This window comes from Bicyclus anynana, chromosome 19 (genome assembly GCF_947172395.1).
Source record: "Bicyclus anynana chromosome 19, ilBicAnyn1.1, whole genome shotgun sequence".
NCBI lineage: Eukaryota > Metazoa > Arthropoda > Insecta > Lepidoptera > Nymphalidae > Bicyclus > Bicyclus anynana.
Window position 1 is genome coordinate 11,603,898 of NC_069101.1, and position 25,768 is coordinate 11,629,665.

The following is a 25,768-nucleotide window of genomic DNA, read 5'->3' on the forward strand; positions in this document are numbered from 1 at the left end:
AAAACGAATAGTCAAAATCCGATACGTGAACAAGTACATAAATCATGTTTTCATTTAATTAGAGCAAATGGTGGTAGTTTCCAGCGTTCTAATGCAAATAATTATATTAATAATAGTACATTTGTTTTTTTTTTCTTACAATAGTGGACAATGGGCGGGGCACATTGTTCGAAGAGCCGATGGACCTTGGGGTCCCAAAGTGCTGGAATGGCGACCCCGCACTAGAAAGCGCATTGTTGGTCGATCCACACCAGGTGGACTGACGATATCAAGCGAGTCGCAGGGATTCGCTGGCTGTCCATCGGCTGATATGATGATGATGATGATGATGATGATGATGATGATTTTTACCATTATCTTATGATATTAATACCTGACGTTTCGAAAATGATCGTAAACTAAGCCTCATCATCATCATCATTATCATTATCATTATCATCATCATCATCATCATCATCATCATCATCATCATCATCATCATCATCATCATCATCATCATCATCAGCCAAAATACATGGAAATACGACCATTCCTGGACGAAAGCCTCTATAGTTCAACGGACGAACGAACGATCCCCTTGGTCTATTGTCGTACCCACTCCTAATACAGTCTTTCCCGACTAGTTGGAGGGGATTGGGAATATTGGTCATATTGAAATGATATGGCAAATATTCTTTTTTTTATAGAAAGAATAGAAAGAAAAAGAAAAGAATAAGCACGAATAACTATACTGATCACTCAACCCGGAGATATTTTGCTGAGGCAAGGTTGAGTCTGCGATTATCACGAAAGCCTCTCGCACGTCGGCACACCGTTGCATATTCAGAGCACTAATTAATGGCACTGTGAACGAGATCTTAATAGATTTAACCCCGTTTTTACGACACAGTTTTTTTACCTAGTTAATGTACATGATGTAGAAATATTGTTAAATCTGTTGCCTTTAACAGCGCTCACATGTTATGTGACCTGAAATCATCTTAGAGCAAAGAGTGAAATCAGACCTGCCTTTGGACTTAATGCAATATACATAGGTCTGAATCTGAATGAAAGGTCTTAATGCGTAATGCAATCGCGGACTTTTTTGTAAATCTATAAACCAGACCCACTATGTTTTGTTATATCAAAAATATGATTAAACAATTAGTCAGCGTTTTCGAGGATAAAGAGATGGTCCATTTCAGGACCACTCTTCAAAAAAAAAAAAAACAAAAAAAAAATCAAAAATTCATTTATTTCAAGTAGGCTCAGTATACAAGCACTTTTGATACGTCAGTTGACTATTTGTAAAGATTCTACCACCGGTTCGGAAGGCAGATTCTGCTGAGAAGAAACCGGCAAGAAACTCAACAGTTGCTCTTTTTAAAAAAATCATACAATAATATTATAATTACAATTGATGAACAATTGATCTTGTAACCCGTATCATTAAAATTTAAAAAATACAAGGGTTTTATTAAAATTTATTAAATTGAATAAATGTAACTAAATAAAAAGAAATAAATAAAATTAAAACCCAAGTTTTTGAGTTATATCAAGATGGCGCCCTTGAAAGCAAGCAACTATGAAATGACAATTGACAGCAAACGTCAAATTGACTACTGCATTAAAAACGTCATCAATCCGCCATTATTACCCATAACAGTGATGCATTTCTTGGGAGATAATGAATATTATTTCGAAAGAATTAAAGTAAATTCGTAGATTTCTATAATCAAAAATAGTTTGAAAAAAATATTTTCGCCAGGGTACAATGACTGATCCTGGACTCCATACAATTTTGGACCATCTCCTTTTGATCTATATACGAGTAAAACTAAGTTTATTTATTGTTCTATACCACTATATAGATATTATAGTCAACGTAATTTATCTCCACTGTCTAGTGTCTACATAAATATGAGATCTTAAATATTTGAGCAAGCATAAGATGAGATCTCTCGCCGTCCATCATGTGTGTATTCTTTTGTGTAGAGGCGTTGTAGCCGTAGATTTGGATGTATTACGTATAACAATCGTAGAACGATGTACAAAGGTCAAACGTCATATGCCTTCGGAGGCATCTCGCGCATTAGGCGACCACGACCATGACTAGTCGTTGGCCGTGGTCGAGCTGCGGCCAGAATTGACCACAACCACAAACGATCGGGAAGCGGCCAACTTTCGACAGCTGTCCACTCGCAGAACTATCGCAAGCTTTTGTTGCTTTTGAAGCTTTTGTTGAACTGTCCTGACGGGGCCCAGCTTTCTGTCAGTTGACCGGTGCGGCCATTTCCTGTATATTCAATTACTAGCCGACGCCGCCTGGTTCCCGTTTCCGTAGGATTACGGGGATAATATATAACCTATGGCCTTCCTCGATAAGTGGGCTATCTAACACTGAAAGAATTTTTCAAATCGGACCAGTAGTTCCTGAGATTAACGCGTTCAAGCAAACAAACAAATAAACTATTCAGCTTTATTATATTAAGTACTAGCGGACGCCGGTGACTTCGTCCGCGTGGAAATCAATGTAAACTTTCAAGCCTTATTTCACCACTTTAGGGGTTGAATATTAAAAAAAATTGAATTAGGTAACATTATATTTCGTATTTTTTTTATGATTTATAAACAAATTTTTAAAACTATAACTTTGAATATGAAGGACTTTCCATACAAACTTTCAACCCCTATGTTCTATATTCTCATTTTATTTTTGCCTTCTCCGTATTATGGTCTTAAACCGTGCCAAGTTTCATTTGAATTCATTCAGTAGTTTCAGCGTGATGCCCGAATAAGAACATCGATTTATATAATCCATCGATAATTTTTTTTTGCTCCCCAACAAAAATTTTTAAAATATCTTCAATGTACAGAATGTTCAGAATTCGTATTATAAGTATAGATTCTAGATGGCGTGGCGTCCGTTATGCCACGGTAATGATATAAGTAAAATCTCAAATTGCTAATAAATGTATAGAATTCCACCAGTTTTATTATAAGTATAGATAGATTTATATGGTTTCAATTCAATTTATGCATCCATCCAACCTTTCACATTTATAGTATTAGTTAGAAGTCTATCAAAATATTCCTTTCACAAAATGAATACAAGTTTTCCAAAGCTTCTAAGAAAACATTCAGAGGGAATCTCGGTGCAAAACTGCAACATGCTTTGCTATATATTTCCTACTTGCCTGGTTTTATTGATTGTGCACTTTGCACGACCTTTGGCCTTTGTCCGGATTCGCAATATGGCAGCTAACTGGTACAGAGAGGTGATACTGTGTTTTAATTTATCATTAAATTAACTGCATGCAGCTATTTGAGCTGCAATTGATTTATGTTATAGTTTGTCTACTATAAATCTGTTTGGCTTTTTGATGTAAGTAACTGCTAATGTACAGACGCGCGCGTTTTGTGTAAAACTACAGGAGCGTCGGGGAAAAAGAATTATGTTTATAAATGAATATTTAGTTTTTTTTTTATAATTAATTACAAGTTTGCGACTTGACTGCGATCTCATCTGATGGTAAGTGATAATGTACCTAGTCACAGATGAAAGCGCACTTGTTTGGAACAAGTATACAAGTTACAAGTTTATTTCACTCATACCTCTGACGGTTTCTACGAGGCATCGTACCGGAACGCTAAACCGCTTGGCAGTACGTCTTTGCCGGTATGGTGCTAGCCATTGCCGATGCCTACCACCAGACAATTTATAGTTTTTTTTTATTCTTTACAAGTTAGCCCTCGACTACAATCTCACCTAATGGTAAGTGATGATGCAATCTAAGATGGAAGCGGGCTAACTTATATATACTAGGAAGATGAAAGTCCACACCCCTTGCGATTTCTACATGACATCTTCCTGAAACGTTAAATCGCTTAGCGGTGCATCTTTGTCGGTGGGGTGGTAACAAGCCTCGGCCGAAGCCTACCACCAGCTAGACCTTAATAAAGTAGAGTTCGACCCCAGCTGGGCTAATTGAGGTTTTGTTAATTGGTCCAATTAACAAAACCTCAATTAGCCCAGCTGGGGTCGAACTCTACTTTATGGAAAGCATTAAAGTAGGCTTTTGAAGATAAAATTGTCGCAGGCCCTGCCATCGGCTTGATATCCTCCTCCCCGCATCGGAAAGCATAGTGTTGATCGACCCAACACTATGCTTTCCGATGCAGGGTCGCCATTTCAGTACCTTGGTACCCTAAAGTCTATCGGCTCTTCGAACTATCTGGCCTGCCCATTACCACTTCAGCTTCGCGACTCGTTGAGCTATGTCAGTGACTTTGGTTCGCTTGCGGATCTCCTCATATCTGATTCTTAGCTTAGATTGTGAGGGTTAACTCAGCCTATTATATTTGTATTTTGAGCATAAAGACTGCCGAAGTCTCAATATTGTACGGTCCAGAGAACTGGAGGCGCGGACATATTTTCATGAATATTTTAACAGGCAACGTTCCGTACACGACCTCAAAGGACGACCTCAGACCTCTATACTAGATGCCTACTATGTATAAATTACCCCTTTGTGGTACATAGCGAGAAACGATATTTTTTACACACTAGTGTCTATTTTTTCCATCCATTTTATATGTGTCTTTCCGCTCTCATTCTTCCTTGATTTACCCACAAATTTAACAATTTCTGTGTTATGTGGGGTGAGCTGAAGATTTGATACCCCATCAGGCAGAGTCGATTTCTATCCCCACCTAAAATACCCTGCGACGCCGCTGAGGTCCCATTAAGAAGTTTACGGAAAAAAGTAGCAAAATGACCTCGTATTAGCAGCGATTTCCCCTTTCATCGCGCGTAACTTATCACAGTCCTAATTTAGTGTAGTAAATTCTTTGATCCTTCAGCTATCGATTAGCGTAATTAATTTTTCAAATCAAAATCAAATCAAATCAAAATCAAAAATCATTTATTTCAAGTAGGCTCAGTTTACAAGTACTTTTGACACGTCAGTTGACTATTTGTAAAGATTCTACCACCGGTTCGGAAGGCAGGTTCTGCTGAGAAGAAACCGGCAAGAAACTCAACAGTTGAAAAAAATCATACAGTATTATAATTTACAGTTGATGATAACATTACAATTTCTTATAGTTTTACTTTTTGTGTGAAGGTGGAAGCTGATCCAATAGCCTCCAAGCGCTTTTATCTTTAAGGAACTCATCAATGTTGTATGAATGGAGATCATAGTTATATAACTGCTACACCAAACTGTATCACTGATTAACATACACTGATTTTGTTACATTCCTTTTTCTTTTGGAATGACACTACTGTGAAAGTTATTTTAAATACTTTTACACTTTTTTTTCCACTTCTAAATTTGAAGTTTTTGAATTTGTTTATCATATTATGACGATAGAAAGCAGGACTTTAAAAATAGCAATATGTTTTTTCATATGTCACATCGGAAAAGCTACACTTGTGCTGGGAAAATTTATCGGCAGATAACAGAATGTTATTATCTGATACCCACTTTTCAATGACCGTGAATGTACCTAGTACAACAATATAAAAACGACGTATCGCACAGTTCAGTTGTCTTTTAAAAGTGAACTAAATTCCGAATGGATCGAGTTTCTTTTCACATGCGTCATGGTGATGACGTAATGTTTCACGTTCAAAGAATACCAAATATTTGTTAATCGGGTAGTTGGCTCGTTAGCTCAGCGGGTTAGAGCGCCGATACTTATCCGGTTTATCGGAGGCCGGAGGTTCAAGTCCTTCACGAGTCGGAGTTGTTTTTGTTTTTTTTTATAGTTATGCGAAAGTTTGTTTAAGTGTGTATTTTTGTTACTCCTTCACACCGAAATTTGGAATGGAAACAGATAATAATTTGATCAACTACAGAGTATAATATAGGCTACTTTTTCATCTATTACAAGCACTTTTTAAAAAGTTAAATCAGGTTAATTAGGTAATTAAAGACGAAAACTTGAAATTTACGATAAAGTTACGAGGGTGCCAAATCTAATTACACACCTATGGGCTGTATACCCAACATCACCCAGTAGTCAAATAAGCACAAAGCTCCTTTGTCTCCTGACGCATAGATCGAACACCATATTAATATGTTTATGATCTAATTAAAAGAAAATCTAGGAATACATTCCAGGTTACTGATGAGATTTTAATATTTAAGTTAGATCACGTTACTGAAAGATTACCATTGACCTAAATACCGTTATTATCTCAGCTCCCGTGAAATATGGCTGACGCAGAAGAACTTACAGATATTTTTACTAAGTATAATATACATTGTGTAATTAAGGATCGACTTAGTAACCTTGACATAAATTACAGACAGTTAGGAGTTCCCAATTGTTGTGAAGCTTCCATAAATATTACCGTTGATCTAAATTGGGAACACATCCCACGCGCACAGTTGAATGATAATTAATAGTATTGATATTATGGAGCGGATGGAATAAAGGGAGGTTTTGTCGGCCTCCGCGGCGAAGTGGTATGCGCGGTCATATCACAATCATAGATTTCATATAAATTTCACACGCCATTTTGACAGTACGAGTAGATAAATCATAATTAGATTTTCAGTTTATAATTGCCTATGATAATGGCCTTTTTATTATTTTGATTATGCTGTTTATGTAACTGTATCTCAAGTTGAATGTGTCGCGTATACCACACGATTATTATGGTTTATTATCAAGACAAATCGGAAAATCCTTCCAAGTCAATTACAAGTATCTACCGTGATGTAATTGAATTTATAAACAATAATAACGAATGCTCTCATGTACGTCGACACTCTGTACTAATACGAGCATTACACGCAAAAAGGGTAAAGTATGTGACGTCTCATGGGGTAATCTCTGGATCTACTGAACCGATTTTAAAAATTCTTTTTACAAAGCCACGGAACGGGAACTACGGCTAAAACCGCGGAGCGTCTGCTAGTATAATATAATAAAGCCTTCAGAATCTTCAAGGTTGTATTTGATTCTGTGACTCGAGAACGAATACCGTTGACCTAAATTCTTCTCTCAGCCAAGCGCCGCACCGTTGCCTGTAAAATATTGCTTGAGCTTTTATCTTGAAATCGATATTGTATTAAACAATATCAGGTTGTTAGTCCTTATATGTTGTATTTCGTTAAACCTGGACTTGGTTTCTGACGTTCTATATAAGAAAAATCAGATATCTTTTATGTTGGACATTCTATATTTCTTAACTTGTCTTTTATATAGACAGGTAAGTTTATAAAGAAAGATATATTTATTTAGTTGTATATTGTTACAGAAAAAAAATTAACATAGATCTATTATTTACACACTAGGAAGCCTTGTATTTTGGTTATCATTATCTTCCATATTTGTAAATATTTAATGCAGACAACAAAATCATGTCAATAAAATTAAAAGTAAGAATTATGGGGCTAAAAGCATCGTGTCATAATAGGTATAATATTCCCTTCAACGAAGTCTCCATAATAAACAATTCTCAATAGCCTTGTTATACTGAGCTCCTGTTCTAATTACATTATTTGTCAGATAAATTACAGCAATTTACTTGCGGATAGATAATTACTTGTTAAAACAACGAAGTTTAATGGACATCCCACTTCTGATTAATTACGCGCTGTCTATATTTTAATGAACATCAACTGTAATGATGATCGTAAGATGTTATGTCACTAACTGGAATATGAAACCTTCGAAACATGCAACAAGTAAACAAATATGATACTTCTATTTTACTCCTACACCACGTTTATGCCAGAAATTCTTTCCGATCTTACTCGTATATAGCTAAGAACCATCTCGACCAAGTTCAGAAGCTTTGATAATAATAATATGTCTTTATTTTAATGAACATCCTATTATGTAATGACGAACTGTAATAACGATAATATGAAGTCGTTACTGCTAACTGAAATATGAAACCTTCGAAACATGTTATAAGTAACAAAGATGATTTACATACCCATTATACTCCTATACCACGAATGCAGAAAATCGATACAAGTGTTTCGCCGACCACCTTCCGTTACGGCGTTTATGTATTAAAACCGTAGAACATATAGTGCGTACATACTCGTAAAATAGGAAGACAGAAATTGTAGGCTTCACTTTATTATAACGTATTTCTTGTACTGTTCGTGTACTAAGTTCATGGTGTTTCGAGAGATAGCTATAGAGATAGATTTCAAAGGTGGACCTTCGAAACCTGCTATTTCTTGAAATACCGTCCCCTACGTACGGTACCCTACGTCCCCTACGTACCGAGGGTACGGTACGTCCGTACCGTACCCTCGACCGTCGTAAGTAGAAAGCGTATTTTTTTTTTTATATTTTCGGGGATATGAGAAATTGCCTCCGTTTCGCCATATACTCCGCAAACCTTCTAGAATCACCGTAAATTATTTTTGGTGAATGTTTGCAACGAAACTAAGTATCTATAGACTGACCAACTTCATGAATTTAGCTTGAATAACCATTTTTAGGTTTTTTTTCATTAATTCCGTCATAATCAGAATTCGATAACTTCGAATTGGCGTATCGGATCTTTAACGTGTATAGGAAAGAACCTCTCGGTGACGTCAACTTTCATAATAAAGAAACCTCATTATAATTGATCTATTATTGACATGTCAAACTTCCACGTGTACCCTCTTTTTTACGTTGATGGATTAAAAACAAGATCAGGTTTCATTTTGTTTTCCTGTTGCTGCTTTAGAGAAATAAATCGAGAAACTTCTATCAAACAAAATGGCTGTACACTTGCGGGGGTGGGAAATCAGGTATTCCTCTGGGTTAGACTTCAATTTCATTGCCTTATTGCATTATTTGTTGCCGCTCCTCTGGGAAAGCCTTTGATGACTACCGTGTTATTGTTTCTTGTTGTGTAATGTATGACCGCGGTCGTTTTCTTTGTTTTTATTGGTCTTTCCTTTATATTGGCGTCGGTGCATTGTTTACTGACATAGAAAATATATTCTCTTGGGGTTAAACTTCAATTGCATTGCAGTTTTTGTTTGCATTCAATCAGAAATGGCTTTCGCGTCTAGAATATTACTTACTCAAGTTAATACGTTTGTTTTTCTCTATTGTCAACACTATATTTGAAATTGAATGTATTGGTAATTTTCTCAGAAAGTTTTAATGTAACACAGAAAGGAGGTTGGCGAAAGTGGGACATTCTGAAGTGGCGTACACTCATATATTTGTATTAATTAAAACTATTATTTTGTAAGATGCTTGTAAAAAAATATTTAGATTTTACAGAATGGGAATCAAAAGAAAATAAAGTGTATTTTATTAACAAAAAAGCTACTTGTTATCTACGAGCGAAACGCCTTGTAGTATTTATGAAGCAATTACGCAGTTGTATGTCAGAGGCGGTGTTTTTACATTTATGTATAGATAGGGTATCTACTAATTTTAAGGTATATCTTTTTTATCCCTGCTTTTCGAGACTGCTTACCATTTGCTTTTTTCTTATTTAAATCATGATAAACAACTATTAATAAGTTTCCATTATGTACACTTCTTATATCTGCTAGTCCCAAAATACATGCAATCTTGCCATTCTCCTTTATCACTTGCTAAGTGTAGCTTAAAGCTCAATTAAACTCTAATAGTTTGATTAGGCTACATTTAGCAAGCAAGTAGCGAGGATAATATGAATATAGAAAATGTTAATCCAGGTGATTCGAATTCTATACTAATGTATAATTTAGAGGTAAAGTTTGTGGTGTTGTAGGAGGTAATCTCTGACTCTACTGAACCAATTTTTATTTGTAAGTGTATTCTTACGGGAACGGGAACTACGCGAGTGAAACCGAAGGGCGTCGGCGAGTTTTAACTAATTAATGTATGTTCTACTCTATTTACCACAAGAATAAACAAGTACAATTTCTCCAAGCTTAGTAATTTTCGGACGTTTTCCTTATCCTTCAACATTTTATTTACGCGTACACTTTTACGATAGCAGATATCAAGATGGTAATTCACGCCTCGTACAATGACGGTCAGATGAGGCGTTTCCTGCCGGCGATTGCGGAGATTTTATTTGGGTAAAAAATTCTTTACGCTATATTGTTTTGTATAATAAATAAACCTGCGGCTTTGTGAATTGACATAAAATGAATTTTTTATTATCCATCTCGTAGACGTCTTCGAGTTCGTCCATGTAAAATTTTGATTGGCGGATTATTTAGTCAGGGATCCGTAGAACATTTTGTACAACAGTTAATTTTCGTGTGTAGCTTCATCTCGTTGAGACGATCAACTTTTTTATTATTGTTGTGTTGATCTGTTTTTTTTTACTGTTGATTAATTAATAATTATAGAACTTAACAGCCACAATGTCGTACAAATTGCGTGGTACATTATCTCGTTCCGACGCTTTGAAAATTTTATTTCCTGGTAACTCAGTTAATTTTCAATAAAGAATGTTCGTAAATAAAACAGTTGATCGTCGCATCGAGATGAAGCGATCACGAAAATTAACTTGATAGTAATCAGTTGTAAAAATCTTCTACGGATCCCGGACTATTTTTTTCTGACATTTAATACAAACTTAAATCCTATATGTTGCTATAGAAATTCAGATCTACCTGTGGAACGGCAGGAAAATCCGTTTATTTGATCCGGAGATAACGCGAGCGGACACAGACGGACAGACAGACTAATATTCATTAGTCTAATGTGTTTTATCTAGTCCGCATCAGTCCAGATATTTATTTTTATTTAGGTACTAGCGGACTCAGTCAAGCTTTGCTTTGACTTATGTGCACTTCTTGCCTATCTCTACCCTAACCTACTCCTACCCTACCACTACTATACCCCTACCTTACTCGTACCCTACCCCTACCCTATGACACAAATAGTCTGCATACCAATTTTTAGCTTTCTATACCTTGAAAGTTGCGGAATGCTCCATACAAACTTCCACCCCCCATTTTAGGGAAGTGGGGGGTTAGAAAGTAGCCTATGTCACTCCATCCTTTCAATTATCTCCACTTAAAAAAACTCACGTCAATTAGTCGCTCCGTTTTGCCAACGGACAAAAAGACAAACTCACACTTTAACATTTATAATATTAGTATGGATTTCAAAGAGTCATGCCTCATGCTGACTATAGAATGGGCTTTTCTATTTCGTAATATTTTTTTTATTCGTTGTATTGGCAATTAAGTATTTAAATAAATAACTAAACTATTAATCTATACTAATATTATAAAGCTGAAGAGTTTGTTTGTTTGTTTGTTTGATTGAACGCGCTAATCTCAGGAACTACTGGACCGATTTGAAAAATTCTTTCAGTGTTTGATAGCCCATTTATCGAGGAAGGCTATAGGCTATATATTATCCCCGTATTCCAATGGGAACGGGAACCACGCGGGTGAAACCGCGCGGCGCCAGCTAGTTTATAATATTAGTATGGATTTCAAAGATTCATGCTTCATGCTAACTATAGATAGAATAGGCTTTTTTATTTCATATAATTTGTATATTCGTTGTATTTGCAATTAGGTATTTAAATAAATAACTAAACTATTAAAGTTTCTGAAAGTTTTTATATGTTAGGAACATATTTGACATCAATGTTTCCATCTAAAAATATCTGCTTCTGTTAGTGCATGTATTTTCTATGTCCATTAAGGCTACAGTAAAAAGCTCGTAGTGCCGTGGGCGGCGCTATTAAACGCGACGACGTTTTTATATAATGTAATATAGTGAGGGGCTTTCAGTGAAAAATTGTTTGCCTCGCTCGTGCAAAAAGTTTGCGAAGCAACAGTTAAAAACACCGCATAGAAATTGTGCACGTCAGATACCTATTAGATGGTATGTATAGTAATTATTTTGTAGCGCCAGTTTCAGTTTTGAATATTATGTTATGTATGTCAAACATTAACATTTTTTTTATATATTCTTTACAAGAAATTTCTACTCGACAAAGTTCAAATGCAAGATCTCGTAATAGAGAGCTCGAACTTGCTAGTCTACATTGTTGTCTATGGGATCTGAGTGATGTTGCATAGATTTGACTGTTTTTATCAAACTAGATCAATTTTCGTTGTGTTGTTAAATCTCAAAATTATAGTACAGCCAAATAAATAGTACGAGTATATAAAAAGCAGATCAAAAACTGCACATCTATAAAAGTGCATTATTCACTTGTGTTTCAAAATGGCTGCCAAGTATTGTTGGCGGTAAAGCTTTTAGATTCGCTCGCGAGTCACAATCGATAGTATTAACTGTAACTTTCGTTCGGGAACGAGTCCAATCTGAGCAGATGTGACGTCAACTATCTTCAGACGTAGGTAGCATAGACAACGTGTAAGTTCCTAAGTATATAAAGATCTTTATATACTTGGGAACTTACAGTATACCGAGAAGTTTATTAATTGCGAGCTTTTATTTATACAACGAAAACCTGCGGTGGTTAGACGTGTCTCATTTTTAATCAATATTATATTATCATGATGATGAATATCATCATCATCAACCCATATTCGGCTCACTGCTGAGCTCAAGTCTCCTCTCAGAACAAGAGGGGTTTACCACGCTGGCCCAATTGGCAGACTTCACACACGCAGATAATAAGAAAATTCTCTGGTATCCAGGTTTTCTCACGATGATTTTCCTTCACCGTTTGAGACACGTCATATTAAATTTCATAGAATGCACATAACTGAAAAGTTTGAGGTGCATGCTCCGAACGTACCGACACCCTCCGGAATCGGATGCAGAGGTTATATCTACTATATATATCACGGTTCTGAAATTAGAACACATAAGGAGAAATTGAATATAAATTAGGACATAGGAGGTGGCATTAGGCCTGATTATTCTCGTTCTTCTTTGTCGACGTATTAGCAGCGCGCATTTTCAAAGACAGCTGACAACCTATGTTAAACAGTGAAATACGCATTTGTAAAGGATCAGTATGAAAATAATAAAATCAGCTTATTTTCCCTGTTGACCAATATTATTTCATCTTAAGATTATAATACATTTTTCATTTCTGTATCGTTTTGAAGAATGTGCCCAATTTCGGATATCTCCTTTGTCAACTTCTATCATAGAAAAGTATGGTAGCCAATTAGCAGAACGGTTAAGGGTCTTGTCCCTTGAAACCTTTCAAGCTTGAGGTGGCGCTCAAGCCTTATAATTGGCTAACGTACTTATAATTATGATAAGAACTGACGATCTTTCTGCCTTCATAGAATGAGGTATGTCTGGCCATTGCAGGCTCTTAGTCCTTTAACTTGCGATGGGTTAAATTTGGAAACTTAAATTAGGTACACTTCCCTGAAGTTCGATTGAACTCAGGTATTGTTGCGGGTATTCACTGACAACTGACAATGTATTAACGTGGTACCATAGAGTTGCTGGCCTAATTATTAACAACTAATTTAAAATTAATATTAAATCAAGTAACCACTGCATGTTTAGTATTCCGTAAAGTCCATTGTTAACAAAAATCACAATGTCAACTAAGCTATGTCATATGCCCAGTTGCATGCATAACTCTACGATATCTTCTAGGGTTTTACCAGTAGTCTCAGTTTTGAACAGTTATCACTGAATATAACATATTAACACTGAAAGAATTTTTCATATAGGACCAGTAGTGTCTGAGATTAGCGCGTTCAGCCAAACAAACAAACAAACTCTTCATATTTATATTTATATTAGTATAGATTGATTAAAGTATACGTATATCTTTGTGTCCAACTTCGCTTCTATTCTCTCCGAAACCTTTATACGATATTCACAAGTAGATGCCACTTTATCGGAGCTTGGCTTCGACCCAGGTCACTGTTTTTAAATTCAGACCGTCTAGATCTAGAACATACTTAAGCGGTGTCACTAGCTATGAGTAAATGTATACAAGTAATATTAATATGATCAAATCTTATTAATTTTGCATATTTTGTGTTTCAAAAATTGATGTAAAGAATATATTTAATGGTGAAATTATAAGGATAATATAAAGAAAGCTAAGAACTTTTCTTGTTACATGCTTTCGGAACTACGGGGATTTAAAGGGTCATATTTGCCACGGATCCCTGAAAAAGGCCCCATAAAAAATAACACGAATTAATGACGTCCTTGATCATAATGTTCGTTAGATTTGTATGGGCGTTCAAATAAAATTACAACTATCTTTTTTAATTGTGCGTTTATGTTTATAGTTTATGTAGTGAAAAATGTCACGTTTAATGTAAGGAAGCTAATAATGTATGAATTTTCATCTATTTACTTGGGGTGTGGATTTTCATCTTCCTCCTAACAAGATAGCCCGCTTCCATCTTAGATTGCATCAACACTTACCATCAGGTGACATTGGAGTCAAGAGCTAACTTGTAAAGAATAAAAAAAAAGTGCCTAGACCCGTATTTTTGTAAACAATTTTCGGAGCTACATGTAAAAGAATCATTAAATATCCCATAGTTCCTAGACATTCGTAGACAGGGAGGAGGCTAACAATTACAGTTTCCGAAACCAATCAATACGCGCGCGTTGCGTCATCACTTTGTGCCGATTATTGCGTACTTCGGCTCGTTCCTTGACCTCGCCATCCACCTTCATCATTCACCGCTCAGGGAAAGGTTTCGGCTTCCCCAACCTTTTAGTTTGAACCTTCTTTTAATGGCGGTTTTGACGGCCTTACTATAACTTTTGTGTTAGTTGTGGAACCTTTTTTGAATTTAAGGCATAAAATTGCATGAAAGAAACCTGTTATGGGTTTTGCAAGCCATGTACAACATGAAAGGCTATTCAGGAACGATGTTCTTATAACTAGCTAATGCGAGTTTCGAATTCACCTCTACATCTCTCTGTCTAACACGATACTATAGAATGAGGAAAATAGAGCTGAATTCGAAATTCGCCCTTGCGAGACAACATCGTTACAGTGTAGCATTACTGTACTGAGTCTGTAGTATCGCTAAATAAAGGATTTCTTGAGAAATAACAAAATAGTGCCACGTACTTTGTTATTTCTCAAGAAATTGAACAGTATCTAACATGCTAATTAGTAATTTCCCTTGTCCTTAGCTTAAGATCAAGACCCTATGCTCTAGTTCTGGATCGGGCTATGAAATACTTAACAACACTTCATGTTCTGTTATTGGCGGTGTTTTTTTAAATCAGGGGTGCAGCCTGCTAATTCCATGAACTATTTGTTCTTCTTCTCTAGCCGGTCGGCTTTTCAAATCCAATCTTTCGTCAGGCCCGTATCGTTAAGATCCTACCATCAACACAACATACAATCCAACCATGCTGTTGGTCTCCCTTTCCTCCCGTTCTTGGCATTGGTAGTTGGACATGGTTATCTGGTCTCTGTATCACATGACCAGTCGGTCATCGGTATAAATATGGCGGTAGTACATCTCTAGCCGAGCTCGTCACAAATTACTACTAAGATTTTCTGGATATTATAGATTTATTTATCAGTGAGCCATTATAGCCTTCTCCGCCTCTGCCTTCGATTCGGGGGGCGTAGGTTCAACTCCGGTTCGGGGCATGAACGTTCAACTTTTCAGTTATGTCCATTTTAAGAAATTAAATATCACGTTTCTTAAATGGTGAAGGAAAAACATCGAAAACCTGCAGTTTTTTAAATTGTATAAAAATTAAGAGTATGCTAAAAGCAAAGCATTTTTGAAAAGTAACAGGGTATCTGCGATTATTAATTTCGGAGCTATAGGGATTTTAAGGGTCATATTTGCGGCGGTGCCACGTATCGCTCAACAATGCTTAATACTAAATAGCACAAATGTACTTATTTACCCGAATGTCTCATACAAATCAATATTTTTATAAGCCTCAATAGCTCAACGGTAAGAGCGGTTGGACTCATCACCGAAGGGTGGTGGTTCAATCCTCACCCCGTAGGCCTATTGTCGTACCTACTCCTAGCACAGTCTTTCCTGAATAGTTGGACGGGAATAGTCATATTATAAGAAATATGGCAAATATTATATATATATATATATATTTAAACCTTGTTATCACCTCCATTCGCAACGTGTGTGAAGTCTGCTAATCCGCATTGGATGGTATCGTGATGGACTCGCGTTCAACAGTAAGCCAAATATGGATTGGTAATGATAATCATGATGATAGATTTGAATGCGACTCGTTGTTTTATAACGCGAAACTGACGCAGTGTAGTTAACAGTGAAAAGCTATGAAACAAGTTGCAGTAGGTATACCTACTCCCCGCCAACCTGTCCAATATTCAAATTCTGCTCTCTCTCGACCCATCTAGTTGATGGGGCGCGGCGGCTGAAATCAAAGCGTACGTGATCGATGTACCGATAGGTTTCATTTCAGTTTGCAGACTTACTTTTATAAATGAGCACAATTTTGTTTGTATATTTTAAATTTTTGAAGTAAAAGTTAGTCGAAACAAGGCTCCGCGGTTTGATCATGGAAATCATACAAATCTTTAAAGATAGATTTGCAGACTTGATGCTCTCAAAAGAAAAGGGTTCTACGCAAAAAAACTATTAATGACTAGTTCCCGTTCCAGTTGGAATACGGCGATTTTATATAGCCTTCCTCGATAAATGGGCTGTCTAACACTGAAAGAATTTTTCAAATCGTATCAGTAGTTCCCGAGATTTACGCGTTCAACCAAACAAACAAACATACAAACACACTTTTTAGCTTTATAATATTAGTATAAATGTGTAAATTAATTACATATTACTTATATTACATATACTTCTATACTAATTTTATAAAGAGGAAAGATTTGATTGTCTGTTTATTTGTTTGAATTGAATAGGCTCTGAACTACGAACCGATTTGAAAAAATATTTCACTGTTGGGAAGCTACACAATCCCCGAGTAGTCTATATTATATCCCGTATTCCTACGGGAACGGGAACTACGTGGGAGAAACCGCGCGGCGTCCGCTAGTCATTAATATTTTTTTTTGCGTAAAGCCTTCCCGAGTAATCGATATTCGGGTTTCTATAGTTTCCATCAAAGTAAGTTAACAAATTACTTTAAACAAAATCTTATGAATAACGTAACGCAAAACAACGCAAAAATAAGTACTATACACGGAAAATCCTAGTGAGTTTTAATAAATTTATCATATATGAATTAGAATACGCTAATGCAAAAGTGATAATTGACTGATGCTAAAAAATGAAAACGTTGCTACGATGAAAAGAGGGGAAGCGTAAACGCGTAGTAGATTTTCCTTTCTGCCTACGCGATGAAATGCGCAATTCAAAAAAAGAAATCCAAAACGTAAATTGTGTTTAATTTCTCATAGCTACGGGAGTAGAGAATTTGAAATGAACGGGGTTTTCTAAAGCTCCAGACACACATTCGCAAATTCATTTCTTGGTTTATTTCAATTATTACATTTCTTAAGGGACTGTTTTTTTGTTCCCTAAGAATCTTGTATATCTGAAGAAAAATCTATGAGTAGGAGTGATTTTTTTTTGCCTGATGTAAAACAGGGGTATCTTTGTTTTAGAAGATTATTTATTATATTAATTAAGTCTTAAAGATGTTCAATAGACAGACGTTAAATAGTATTCGCTGTACAGCTTAGAAACGTAGATGCAAACGCTTCTTGTCGGTTGGCGTATCAAATTTTTAATTTATCCATTAGCGAGCTTTATTCGCAAGTTAATAAGGCTACGGTTACGGTATTCATCAATGAGACGGAGCCTTAAGGTTGTTTGCGGTGCGAGGTGCGCGCGGGAGCTTCGCGCAGCGCGGCGTTAGATCGAAGGCGCTGGAAGGGTGGCGCGCATGCGTCGTGCGACTCCGCCGGTGCCTCCGCCGTGGGACCGCAGTCGCACCGCGCTTACACCGGCGACGCCATGCCGACCGACGCTGCGACTTGACCGGAGCCCTGCTCTGAACCCCTGATAACAAACAGAAGCGCGCCTCTACACCCTCGTTCCGACAAGGGTAAGTTCACTCCGACGTTGGAAACCCCAGATACAACACACCCCCACTTCCCCCGAGTCCGGAGTGCACAGAGGGCGCCCGGGTGCCCGGTGAGTCATATCTGCGACACGTTTTCATGGCCGCCTCTTCGATCTCCTGAAGCACGGGAGGCGTTCCGGCCGAGATGTAGGTTGCTGTGTTACGTAAGTGTGTGGGGAGTGCAGTGGCCGTGGCGCCGATACTTTCGAGTCGGTGTTCAGCCGACCGTGTACAATTACAGCACGCGATTATAGTTTTTTTTTTCAGGAAACATTCACCATTTTGTACGCGAACCTTGCGCCGCGAGCTACTCTGTGCTCGTGAATCGAGCCATGCGTATGCCGTTTGTGATTGATCTATCGTCGATCCATGCGTATGTTATTTGTGATTGATCTGTACGAGTATGTTGGTCGTAAAGGATTTTGTGTGATTTGCATCTGTGAAAGTGCTTTCGAATTTTAATTGCTAGTTTTTTTCCAAGTGCGTCTTTAATTTGAGTGCTTCTATTCCGTGATCTCCTTAACCAGCGGTGGGTAAAATATTTCGTTCTGTTAATTAAACAAGTGGTGATTAGTTGTAACTGTAGTTTTTTAATAAGAATAATTTCACGAATATAAATATAATTACAAAACATATAATAAACTGCATTAGTATTGCGTTGACCTTTCAGCGTTTGCAGTAAATGAGAAATATTTAAAAAATAACAATTATTTTTTTTATTATTATTTATAATATTAAGTTAGTTTACAAAGAAAATTTAGAAATTTGTATTTTAGAAAATTTAGAAATTAGCACCATGATTTCAAAAACACAGGGTAAATAGAAAGAAAAACAAGTTTATAGCTATTCTATTTCATTCTAATTGAAACCATAGTTTATTAAATGTAAAGTTAATTTCCAGTGAGCCATAAAATAATAAAATATAACCATGAATTTTTCCGGGATAAAAAATTGCGAATTCGATTCAAATTCCAAATTCCAAAAATACAAGTTTGCATTTCATCAAGTGCTTGTAGATATCTCTAGCATACCAATCCTGGAAATATCTACAAGCAATTGAGAAAATGCAGTAGCAGACACTTCATTTTTATTTATATGTATTGATATAACTATTTTAATCTTTGTGGCAGTAGGTTCAATTTGTATATTAAGTGTTAGTAGTTGATTACTCGTACAAATAAATGAAAAAAAAATCTAAATCAATGATCGATGACCTTAGCAAACATTTGGTAGCGCCGGTCGACGCGTGCGCCGCTGGCTCAGATGCCTTCCGGACCGTGACAGGCGAAACAGACTAACGGATCTTGACCCGCTATTGTGTCTAACTATTGTAGATTGAGAACCGGTCATAAGCAGATTTTCGTGATTTACAAAAGATGAAAATTCGCCAACCTGTGCTACTACCATAGACTACAGAGTACCAAATGGATTTAGTGCCAAAGTGAGGAAAAGGCACAGAAAAAGAAGAACAAGACTACAGAGTTTCTAGCGTTAGTAGTTGAATTTGGAAGGTAGTTTGGAATTAAGGGTTAAGTTAAGTCTTTAATCGTCACCGTCCGTCTAAAAATTTAGTCGCTATATTAAAGCCGAACTTATCGTGGAATGTTTATCAACAAACAAATAAAAATTAGAGTATAAATCGCTGGTAATTCTGCACATAATAACAATTTCAATTAACTTATTCCTAAATTAATGACAATTTTGATTAATAAGCTTAGAAAAGTTATGAATAATTTTTTATAAATAAACAATACGTACGTATGTGTGTAGATAATCATTCCGCATCGAATTAGGCTTTAGTATATTCACTTAGCTTCGTGATATATCTAAAAAATCTGATTCAGCCTCTACCTTAAGGTTGCCACAAAGCTTATTGAAATCATCAGACAACAAACCTATTAAAGTTGATTTTTTTAAGGAGAAAGATTATTTTATTTAATTTATTTGATCCACTAGTGATAGTTACAGTTTTTACATGATAAAAAATTTAAAAACACAAACACAAGGCTCTGTACAGTCTCATTAAAGCAGACACAATTGAAGTAATCAGCAATGCTTACTTCAGCATACAAGGTAAATGAGTTTTACAAAACTTGCATTTTTTGAACAACTGCTAAGTTCTGTGTTCGTTCTTCTACAACAAAAGGCCTTCGTATTTTAAGCACATTGGCTAATCTGACATCAAAGACAAGTGTTTCTGTTTTTAGAGTTACTTGAAACTGATATAGTAAAATACTACATAAAAGCATATGCTCCAAAATGAGTGCGATTTTGAAAATCAGTTAAAAATAGCACCTGTACAAATAAAAGAAGTAATAAAATTGCTTTTGTGAAAAAATCTTTTAAAATACATCGAGCTAAATAAAATAATGAGCCTCCAGTAGGAGTTTCTGAACCAAATGCGATTTAAATTAAAACCTCTAGTTCACTTAGCGAGCCTCATTATTTGCTTTCACAGTCGCTACTGGGTCACTTAAAGGATTTCCTTTCATTTGAAGCGCAAAAGCCTTAAAAAATATAAGTAAACGAGGTTGAACGCTGAAATATTTACAATAATGAATTCTGCCCTCGTATTAACCTCAATTTGCATTTGATCCCTTTGATAGAATACGCTATTCATTAAGTTTTGTATTTTGATAAACTACTTTATATACGAGTACATATTAATCTCGTAAATTAAGTGTCACTAGGAAATAAATCGACTATCTACTAATTTTATGAACTTTAAAATACCCTAATTATCTAATCAAATTGATTACAAGGCACATACCAACTATCTATACAAATTAAATATAATGTGATTATACTCAAAAGTTCTTTTTTTATATAATAAAATCTAGAAAGCTTCTTTAAAAATATTGATGCAATTATTAGGCACACCGTCGTTGTCTCAACACTATTTCAATGAAATCGTAATTATTTTGCTTCTGTATTCGTAAAAAATTATAGTAATAAAGTTGAAGAATACATTGCAATTTACATAACATAATTAATACACAAACATAAAAAAACCAATAAAAATCAGGCAACTGTGAAAGAGATACATCAAATGGAAAAAACATAAAACTTGTTACACGTTGCATTGCAGCTTGCAAGAGATAGTATGACGCCACGGATTTCAGGAAAATGAAATTTTGTCAGATGGATGGAAGACCAACACTATAACAATTTATATACTATGCAGAAACAGTAAATGTGCTTCACAAAGCAGAATCATAACGTCATTAATTTGCAATTAGGTTCTGAAATATACCTACTGTGTATTGTTTTGAACGAGTAATAAAGAGTTGTAAATTATATTGTAATACAATAATTATAGTTCAGATGGTTTGCTTTGATTCAGGCTAATCCTTTCACTGATTTCCAAAAGAGCAATGATATGATCGTGACATTGGTCATCAGAGCGTGGAGTTTAATAAATTTAAACGAAATGTTGTTTTATTTTCAGTAAAAAAAGGGTAATTTTTTCATTGTTTTGTGTTGCGTAAATTTAAAGTTACAACAGCCGGTAGGGTGGACAAACTTGCTGTAAACAAATGAGGTTTTGTAAAAATGTATATTGAGAACTGAATCTCTATGATATATTATTATTAAAATCCATTTTGTTAAAGTGTTTAACTTTGCGCGATTTGCGATCATTAAGGGAGGTTATATTTTTTGCGCATGCAAGGATACCATTGACGAAAGTATTGAGCAAGGAGATTCGTTGTAGATCTGATTTTCGGCGTCCTTGGTTTGGCCTTGTATTTATACGTTCATTTAATGGGTATAGAAATATTTTTTTTGCGTTTTGCATTATTGCTGAAAATAATACAGAGACTTTGAATGTCACAGCAGAAAAGATTTAAAAGAAGCTAAGCTAAAAATAGGAAAGCTTTTCACAAATTGACTGCCAAATTTCATTTTCGAGGATGGCATACGATGATGATGACGATGGTGATAGTGAAAATTTCCTTTTTTAAATTGAATAACTAACCTTTATTTTGTTTCAGGTGCGTGTTTGGTGCAGTACCGATGTGTTAGAAGCGCGGCTGCATAAAAACCACCGCCATGTCGTCAGTGAAGGTGGCGGTGCGGGTCCGCCCCTTCAACTCCCGGGAGATCGCCCGCGAATCCAAATGCATCATTGAGATGTCTGGCAACACTACAGGTTAGTGTATCTTCCTTTGTTTTCTTTGTGTTACCTTGTTGTTTCATATACTGAAGTGTGTGTGGAATGTATTACTTCAATATGTTTATTCTCAAACCATATTCAATTCGTTTATTTCATTTGTTCTTAATTTAGAAGCTCTTTTAAAAATGCAAAGTTTGTTTGCTATCATGTTACATTTATAACTGGTTCTTTACTTAGCTATTTCGATTTGAGGATCGTTTGATAAAAAAAGTCAGAATTGTCATAATATTTCTAGTGTGCTATTGTCTACATTAAAGATATCAACAGTTGCCTTCTATGTAATTAAATAATATCAGTTGAGTTAAATATCAAATAGGTATATTGTAAATGCCATTGTACGTTGTAATAACTTTTTCTATTTTTTTGTCCTTTATAAACGAATTTAGGAAATATTCTTTTGTTTCGGTATCAACTGCTAAATTATTGAGCATCTACAAAACAAGAAACTATTTATAAATTTTTATAAAATTTCAAGTTTTATATTAGCTATCAAATGAATATTATTATCTTAATTTAAATTACATCTAAAAATTTTTGAAAAATAGTTGTTCATTTTGCTTCATTTTCTAAAATTCATCTAAAATTAGGCCTCTGGTGGTTATAATGGAGTTTCCATGTTTTTTTTTATATTTTAAACATATCTCAAGCTTCTATCTTTCCGTCTTTCTATACTATAGTAAATACATTATTATCTTACCCCCAAGCATAGGTACTTTGTAATTAGTTTAAGCTTGTTTTTGTTCATTTTGGGTTTGCCACGCGGAGATCGTAAATATCAAACATTCCTTTGTTAAGTATTGTAATTTCTTTTTCTCAAATGAATCCATCTACATTAAAGTGACATTACCGCCCACCAAATGAGGTTTTACGAGCCATGGCTCCCACAATTTACTGCGCATTCCGTGATACCTTTTCTGTATTAACTTCATTTGGCCCTTGGTTATATGAAGAGTGGCGTTTACTGCCTTGCGGAAAAGCTCCTTGTAATTGTATTTGGTGACCTTTAGATACCTCTTTCTGTATTTTTTAAAACTTTTCTTTACCTTCACATGTGAAGTACTTTAATTTTTTCGACTACATTTTTAACTTTTCATCATCATCATCATCATCATCATCATCATCATCATCATCATCATCATATCAGACGATGGACGTCTACTGCAGGACATAGGCCTTTTGTAGGGACTTCCAAACATCACGAAACCGAGCCACCTGCATCCAGCGAATCTCAGCGACTCGCTTGATGTCGTCAGTCCACCTGGTGGGGGGTCGGCCAACACTGCGCTTATTAGTGCGGGGTCGCCATTTAACTTTTGATTAAACATAATTAAATAAATAGATAGTTTGTACCTACATATACCTAACATTTATTAATCTAACATCAAATAAATATACTTTCTGTCGAATTTTAGAAAATCAAGTAGAAAGAAGTCTAGTCATAGTCTACATATTGGGTGTTAGTTCTACTTCTTCATTGACATCTTCAAAATGTTCTTTCTGAGATGCACATTAAGTAATGTAAGGCTTTAATTCGTTACACAATATCTCCTACACTAATAATATAAATGGACAAAATGTAATTGTTTCTTTTCATTAAATAGGCTCTGAAACTACTGGACTGATTTGAAAAAATCTCTCACTAATAGAAAGCTACATTATCAGGTATTAATATAGGCTATATTTTATCCCCGTATTCCCACGCGATCGGGAACTACGCGGGTAAAACCGAGGGGTTCTGCTAGTTTTGTATAGTTCTAAATTGCTTTAATTTTTGTATCAATTATAAATGTACTAATATGTAATCACAAATCAGTTTTATGATAGTATGAAGTCGATAATTAAAACTTTCTCATAGATAACTGATTCAGAGTTATATATATGGATATATTGTTGAAATATTCGACTACAAGAAGTCGCAAGCAGAAAATTTATTACATTATTAAATAGCGGGATAGTATGTATTAGACAATTCGTTGTGAATTAAGCATTCAGTTCACAAAAAGTACAATAAAATATGAATCACCCTACATTTGAATTGCTCATGTTATTGGGTAGGGGACCGAGTGAGTCATTTTGCAGTTTGGGATGACGCCAGAATTGCAGGGAATGTTCCGTATGAACTATAACTATGTACAAATGCTATATTACTCTGGATTTTGTACTACGTACGTACGTTATTGAATACGCATCTTCTAGGCAAGCGCGTTTTACCAATAGCTCCGTCATTGCTTACCATCAGACGTAATTGCAGTCCAGTGTTTGCTTATATAATTTTAATTTAAATGACACCGTTAAATTGTAAACAAAATTAGGTTATAATCAATCTTGCGAATTTGTAAGCTGTCAAAAGATTGTGAACCGCAACATACACCAAAGAACTGGAGCTTGAGTGGTTTAGAAACCAATGGTTAGATTAGGTTGGGTTAGATATTTTTTTATGTGTAAGTTTTCCTTATAAAATATGTTGTAGTGCACAAAGTTTCGACAGTTCTCAATCTCGCGAGGTAGATTATAGTCTAAAGGTATTTACAATTTTATGGTGACATATATAAAAAACAAAGCTTTAGGGGTATTAAAATATAGTCTGTATACTGTATAGGGGCAAAAGAATTTTGAAAATCGTTTACCTCTTTATAATATTAGTACCTATAGTTTAGTGTGATTACTTTGAATAGCAATAAAGTAGATGACAAACGAGCAAGTGCCCCCGACTATTACGACAGAAGGTCGGACGAAACCTTTCAATGGATCAATGTCACACAAAACAGATCGCCCAGCAATAAGCAAATGTTTGGAAACAATTTTACGGTGAATAAACTCCATCCAAAATCAAATGGCGAAACGTTGCAAGATTTTGATTTTAATGGGACACCGAAATTGTTTGTTTTTATACAAAACAACTATCATTTAATTTGATTGGTCATTGTATCTAATTGTTGTTTGACATGCAGATTGTAGGGATTTATTTGTCTATTTCACCATATTTAATTTTAAAATTAGATTATTTCAAGTAGGCTTATTTAAGTGTCTTGTTATACGACACGTGGTTGGAGAGAAAATGAGTGATATTTTGTATGATTCGGAATTTTGAAAACAGGAACTTCCAATACTAGAATCGTCATCTTAAAAAAAGAAAAGGTCGTGGTTGTGGATTCCAATCACAGTTGACTGATCTTTTTTTTTTTATTCTTTACAAGTTAGCCCTTGACTACAATCTCACCTGATGCTGATGATGCAATCTAAGATGGAAGCGGGCTAACTTGTTTGGTGGAGGATGAAAATCCACGCCCCTGTTGGTTTCTACGCTTGGCGTTGGGGTGGCAACTAGTCACAGCCGAAGCCTTCGACCAGCCAAAAATCTTTCGAAGTTCGAATCTCATAAGACTCAATTAGAGAAACGTTTTGTCACTCTATGTGTACCCAAGCTCTGTTAGATTCGATTCTTGCAAAACTTCTGCGTTCGCCCATATCCCGGCGTCGCTGCTGCGCTCCTTTTAAGCCAAATACAATAAATCTAAATATACAAAAACAAAAAGACATATAGCAAAACATCGACAACCCCTAGACGCACAAAGATAAATTTTGACAGGGAGGTAGTTTATAGTTAGTAGATGTCCGCTAAGAACGGATAGAGTAATAGAACGGATTTTGCAATAGAGCTGGATT

General features: G+C 35.5%; 1 protein-coding gene across 15 annotated transcripts in view; it reads left to right on the forward strand.

Moving 5' to 3' along the window:
* LOC112045572 (kinesin-like protein unc-104) overlaps positions 1-25,768 on the forward strand; it is a 155,665-nt gene that overhangs the window by 68,011 nt on the left and 61,886 nt on the right. For 13 of the 15 annotated variants that reach the window (XM_052887364.1, XM_052887372.1, XM_052887370.1 and 10 more), the window contains one exon: positions 21,921-22,078. In XM_052887364.1, the coding sequence (XP_052743324.1) occupies positions 21,979-22,078 (100 nt within the window). In that variant the 5' untranslated portion in view covers positions 21,921-21,978. Of the gene's footprint in view, positions 1-17,771; positions 17,911-18,199; positions 18,458-21,920; positions 22,079-25,768 lie in introns of those variants that run through there. The other 2 variants (XM_052887366.1, XM_052887367.1) reach the window with 2 other exon arrangements.